Source organism: Varanus komodoensis, unplaced genomic scaffold (assembly GCF_004798865.1).
Source record: "Varanus komodoensis strain SLA01 unplaced genomic scaffold, ASM479886v1 scaffold5, whole genome shotgun sequence".
Classification (NCBI taxonomy): Eukaryota; Metazoa; Chordata; class Lepidosauria; order Squamata; family Varanidae; genus Varanus; species Varanus komodoensis.
In genome coordinates, this window is record NW_025336087.1 from 6,839,798 (window position 1) to 6,845,857 (window position 6,060).

Here is a 6,060-nt window from a genome sequence, read left to right on the forward strand (position 1 = left end):
TTTTTGTGATGATCCTTGGTTTTAAATAAGTAAAAAAATATCAATTGAACGCTTTGCTGAAACTTTAGAATTAAAACTGGTCCACAATGGAGCTCACTCTGCCTTAAATGCTGATGCTGTCATCCATGTAATATCAAGCACAATGAAACCTTTGCCATAGTCAAGTGGTACAAACCTACTCCTTAATGATTTTAGGATGCTTCTAGACAAGTCCTTCATTGTGAATCACCCTTCCTTCCTTATTCTGAAGGGGGCATTCAAACCGTCTCCTTTTCCATTTGTAACTTTTTTCTTTTCACAGTAAATCCATTAAGGAGGAAATATGACATAGCTGCATAATGTCAATTGATCAGTGGTGCTAGAAGACTTCACTCTGAAAGCACCCTTGGTGTACTCCTGTATTGTTTCAGTTTCTAACTGAAAGCTGTAAGAGTTATTCTTATCTGTTTTGATATTGAGAGCCTTGGTATATTCTCGGTCATTACATCTTGTAAAACAAGGGAAGTTTGCTCAATCTGGCCCATGGAGGGCTGAACACCTCTGCATGCTCTTCTTCTTCCCATACCTCTGTCTGTAGAGACAGCAGATAACCAAGGAATTCTCTCACACTCAGCTGGCGTTTATACTACCTGCTCCAACAAGTGAGGCTGAATCTCTCCCTCTGTGCAGAGAGAGGCATATTCTTCTTCCTTCTTTCTGCACACAGAGAAAAAAACAGGTGGGGTGAACGTGAGGACAAATAAGGGGGCTTGGTGGCAGGCACTGCCATGGCATTGTCCAGCCTATTGGTTTAGCCTATGCGGAAGTAATCAAGGCCAAATGATGTTTCCTACCCTTATTCTATAGACACTTCTGAACTAGTCCATAGGAACTGTTTTGAAATCAGACATCAACTGTGTCCTTGAGAGTTCCTTTCCCATCAAAGGTGTTGACACATGCATCATTTCCCTAGCGGCTCCTTTTATTAACTGCTGGGGTCAGTTCATTCCTTCGGCTCATCAAGCAATGTAAATGCTATTTCAATCTGTCCTCCTTCAATAACTTAGTCAGCATGCAGAACATTTCAAAATATAAAGGCCCTTTCTATTGTTAGTGATACTTTTCATTTGTAACAACAACTGGAAATGTATCACTCACTCCGCATGCCCATTTATTACAACATGCACAATATCTTGGCTTCCCTTTCTCCACTCAGAGTGAGGCAGAGAGTTTTGTGCCTGGAACCCCGTACCAAGCTTGTTGCTAAAGGAATTCCATGGCTCCCTATCCGGTGGCTGCTCATGAATGAGAAGGCTTCTTTATCAAGCCCCCAAAACATAAGTACCAATCCATTTCTGGAACTGTATCATCAATGTCAACAATGTCCTACTTAATTCTGTACAGTAGAAACTGTTTTGACTTTAATAATGGTCTGATTTGGAGTTATTCCCATGTAAAGGAACCAGAATAGATATTTTAAGATACAGGAAGGTGATCTTTACCATAAAATATCCATTTCAGTCATGTACCTAATTATTAATAGTTCCCATTATCCATTTTTGGGTGACTTGGAAAAAGTTACATCCCAACAAAGTCGACTGATTGGACAGTCTGGAATTACATAATTATTCTTCAGCAGATACAGCTTCTTTCATCCATGACCCTTATGAGGTAATTATTGATCCCAAAAAGAAGGGTTGGGGGGACTGCCAGCTGTTCAACAATCCAGCAATATTTTGTAAGGCTGGACGTTTTAGATATGTCACAACCATTATAACAAATCCATAGAGTCAAACCTTTTGTACCTTATTACATAAATATTTTGACATGTTCCCTGGGATTAAAATATAAGTAGTTTACAAAGAAAGATTTACATATACTAAAATACATATAAAATGGATATAAAACATTTATAAAGACAATAAAAACAAGCAGTAAACTCACTATAATTATAAAATCATCTACCAGTGGAACCATACAAAGTACTTGTTAAAACTGGTGTCAAAGTGAGGTCAACAATAACAACCTGAGACCTAACAGTAACATGACCAATAGTTTAAGCCAATCTTCCTCCACCGTGTGCCTTACAGATGTGGACTACAATTCCCAACATCCCTAGCCAATGTGGACAATAAACTGAGGATTTTTTTTTCATAACAAGCTGACAGAACGTCGTGGCTTTGCCCCATTAAACAAGTTCAGAATACTATTTTAGCAGTCTTCTACAAGATTAAGTTGACACTGAGCTATCAAGGTGTTGGGACAAGACACCTCCAAGAAAAGTTTTTTTTTTTAATAAGTCAGGGTATTTCTAAATTAAGCATTATGGATTTAGCAACCTTACTGCTCTTTATATCATAATTTAAAAATATTTCCTGTGGAGTCTTATTTAAACTAAGCACACCCAAATAACAGTCCATTATTTTAAAGTCAGCTTGTCTAGCAACTTGCTTAAGTGGTCAAAAATCCCCCAAAGACTTCACTTACCTGGAAATCAGGTTGAAAAACACAGCAGTCAACGGAATTATAATGCCCCCTAAGCACAGATATGAGTTCTCCTGAATAAATTGTGTAAATAGCAACAGTATTACCACATGGCACAAATGCAAACTCTGGACTGCAGCCACGAGACACAGTGAATTTTAGTCCTTTTCTACTTTCATTGCACACCTTCCCATAATTTACCTGTAAAGATACAAAACCACAAAATGAGCCCTTAATTAAACCCCTACTTAAAACTGCCACCACCCCGACCATCTTTCCAGCCGGCTTAAGTAATTGCCTAGGGAAGCTTCATGTTCCATTGACTAGCCCACAGACTGACTACAAGTTTTAAATGCCCAACTAGTAAAAAAGAAAAAGATGCACAAAAAATAAGGCACAAGTTAGAGGAGGGACTGCTGTCTCCGATACTCTCATGTTTTTCAACCTCTTCAGTCATAAGAGCTTAAATAATATACATGCACACATATGCATGTTAAGATACACTGCAACATTTTGTTGCAGGGCCCTGCTTGTATATACTGATACCATTCTGCATCTGTCAGTGCTCGTGCTTACATAACTAAAACTGTAATACTCAGAGAGAGGGACTGGAAGACTCAGGGTAGCCCTGAAGTCTGCAAATGCCCAAAGAATCAAGGGTAAATCCCAAGGACTTCTCTAAATGAGGTATTTAAGCTGCTTATTTCCCAAGGCATCTTTTTTTTTTTTTTTGGTGGAAATAGGAACTTATTTATTTATTTTATTATTTTATTTATTAAAACATTTTTATGCCGCCCCATTCACCGAAGCCTCGGGGCGGCTTACAACAGATAAGTTAAATAACATTTTAAAATATATACATTAAAATAAATTACAAATATACAATATAAAATAAGCCGCCCTGGCCAGAAAAATTCAATAATATTAACATTTAAAATGCTGCTTGAATAAAAAGGTCTTCGCCTGGCGCCGAAAAACTTATCCTTTACACATGGTTTTTTCACTCCATTTTCTCCCTTTCTATATATTCCTATGTATTCCATTACACAATCACACAGTGGTATAGTGTGGAATTGCAAATAGAGACAACTTTTTTCTGATTCATTCTGACTTCCCAGGTGATAGCTGACTTCCCTCATGCTAGAAAGGCAGAGGAAATATCTGCCAAACACAGGAGGGACCCTGGAGCATGACCTCATTAAATTAATCTGCAGCCTTCTATGAGCAAAGAAGCACAAGCACATGATAATTAAGACTAATGAAGAAAAAAAATTAAGGCTGAGATTGTGATGTTAAAACCCTGGAAGACAGGAAAGGGAGGAGGCTGGAGTGGCTGGCACCAGAGGACAGGGAAGTCAAGATATTGTATCTTCCCTGCAGTGGGAGGTTCAGTGATTTCACAGGATATGGAAGGGCAGCATCTGTTGTGAGATGGATGCTGGCCTTGGGTAAATGTTCTCATGGACTGCTGGCTACACCACAGAGCATGCTTCGGAATCAGAAAGTGAATTAGAGTAAGGTGGAATTGGGGAGGATAGCTTAGGTCAAGATTCTGGGATGGAGCAGGTACAGGCGATTATCTCAAGGCTGGATTGCCTTGTTGGGCCAGACAGTCTCTGGGAACATTCACAATGTACAGCTAGTGGAAGGGGCTGCTCAGATGCAGGCCAGGCCTCTGCTGTCAGCCCCATGGCAAGGCATCACCAGAGACGGGAGCCCCAGTTGCAGGAGCAGTGTACAGAGAGGAGGTGTGCTTGCCTGCAGAGAGGGCTGGGGCCCATGCATGTTCATAAGGAGAGTTTATGAAAGTAAACACCAGATTGGGTGCAACAAACTGCTCTGTGCATGCTCAGAGATCCACTCTGGGTGATCTGTACTTGGAAGCAGTAAAGGACATTTTGCAAGGAAAACAATCCTTGCAAAAATGGCTGGTGATTGTTCGGAGGAGAAAGTTCAGCTCCAACAAAATCTATCTAGAAATTAGATTGTATGGAGTGATTTGTGAGGTGGATGGGGCAGCCTTCACAAGCGGTTTGGACCAACTACTCATTATTTTTATTATTACATTTTGAAAAAAAGATATTTTAAAAAAGTGAACATTCCACTGAGTAGGTAAAAGGGGCCAGAATCAGGTCAATTGAAACAATGCTATATGGCCACATTGCCTTGTTTCCAGGGACACTGAATGAGAAAAAAGATGGTTCCTCACTGGTTTTCTTTTATACTTTAATATCTGATACATGATTAACAAATATGTTTTTGAGAGACCACTGGCTCAATTACATGAGTTTTTGCTAGTTCAAATTAGTTCCTAGAGACTTTTAAAGCTAGAATTTCCTTCTATATGTCTGAAAGCCAGAAGAAGTTGGAGAAAGGCAATCCGATTCACAGGGCAACTGGCACCTGTCTGAACAATGATGCTGACAGAGAATGAAAGACTCCTCGCCCTTGAGACCAAATACTGTAATATGATACTGCTACCAAGGCAAACATCCACCTGAGTAATAAACCAAGATAATAAAACTTCAGACAAAGGTCCATTAACTTTGTCAATATTTCAAACACAGTCTAGAATACCATGAAAAGTTTTGCTGTGTGCAACAAAAAGGCTGGCTAGGTTAGTGTAAATCTGTTCATATTTAAAGGGGCACCAGTCTCTTTAGTTGCTATTATAGCAATTATCTAGAATGAGAAAACCTGATATTACCACTGCTAGCAAGCTTGGAGATGCCCAAGAACAAAAGCAGGACTATTTCCTCTTGCTGCCAAAGATTTCCTCACCAAGTCTGAGTAAAGCAAAGAGGCCCAGCAGGAAGAAGAGGGAGTGTTAGGGAAACAGTGAGTAATTTGTCTCATAGCTATACACAGCCTGTTTTGTGTTGCAGATTGTTTTCATACATAAGAGCTGCTGATCTGTTTATTAGGGTTTCAAAACATTTACTGTGACAAGCCTTTAGAGATTTTATTTTGATATTTCACAACTGCACAATGTGATACATGCTTTCATAAAAGCAAGCAGAAAAGCAAGATCTCTTGCTAAATGTATACACCCACTTACAACAGAAATGTATGATTGTCAAGGGGAGAATAAGATGCAACAAGTCTTCTACAATTTTTTTTTAACTAGCAGTAGTACAAAGAGAAAGTGCAACAGCTTGGAAAGCTTAGTAATTTTTTAACCACTATATAGAAAGCTTGAATCAAAGAAAGCCTTTGAGATAATTTTGTAACCAGTCCCCACTTATTCTCTGTAAAAGGTATTTTGAGAAAGGAATATCTGGACAGGATGGAATAAATAAAAATAGGAGAAAACCCATGAAGGACAGTTTTGTAAATTATCCAACTATAAACAAAAACATCTATTATTGGTGGCAAAATGGACTGTATCTCTTCAAATCGCATATTTTGAAAAGTGATGTCCAGAAAATCCTCTCGAAGTGAAAAACTAACATAAAATGCTAGTCTGCTACTTTGCCCACTACATTTATTTTCTACCTGCAGGGAAACATTCAAAGATGGAATGGTGCAGCCAGAAATTGTACAGATCATTCATCCTCCTCAGAATTTTCTTTTCTAAACTGGTGTCTCCAGATGTTT

At 38.9% G+C, this 6,060-nt stretch overlaps 1 protein-coding gene across 7 annotated transcripts in view; it reads right to left on the minus strand.

Annotated features, from left to right (window-relative positions):
- Window positions 1–6,060, minus strand: part of ERCC8 (ERCC excision repair 8, CSA ubiquitin ligase complex subunit) — a 43,220-nt gene that overhangs the window by 8,708 nt on the left and 28,452 nt on the right. For 6 of the 7 annotated variants that reach the window (XR_006416289.1, XM_044446312.1, XM_044446310.1 and 3 more), the window contains exon 10: window positions 2,467–2,664. The exons of the other annotated variant lie outside the window; for it this stretch is intronic. Coding sequence is in view for 5 of the 6 variants with exons in the window: in XM_044446312.1 (XP_044302247.1) it covers window positions 2,467–2,664 (198 nt within the window). In the remaining variant the exon portion in view is untranslated. The remainder of the gene's footprint in view (window positions 1–2,466; window positions 2,665–6,060) is intronic. 7 annotated transcript variants of the gene reach the window in all.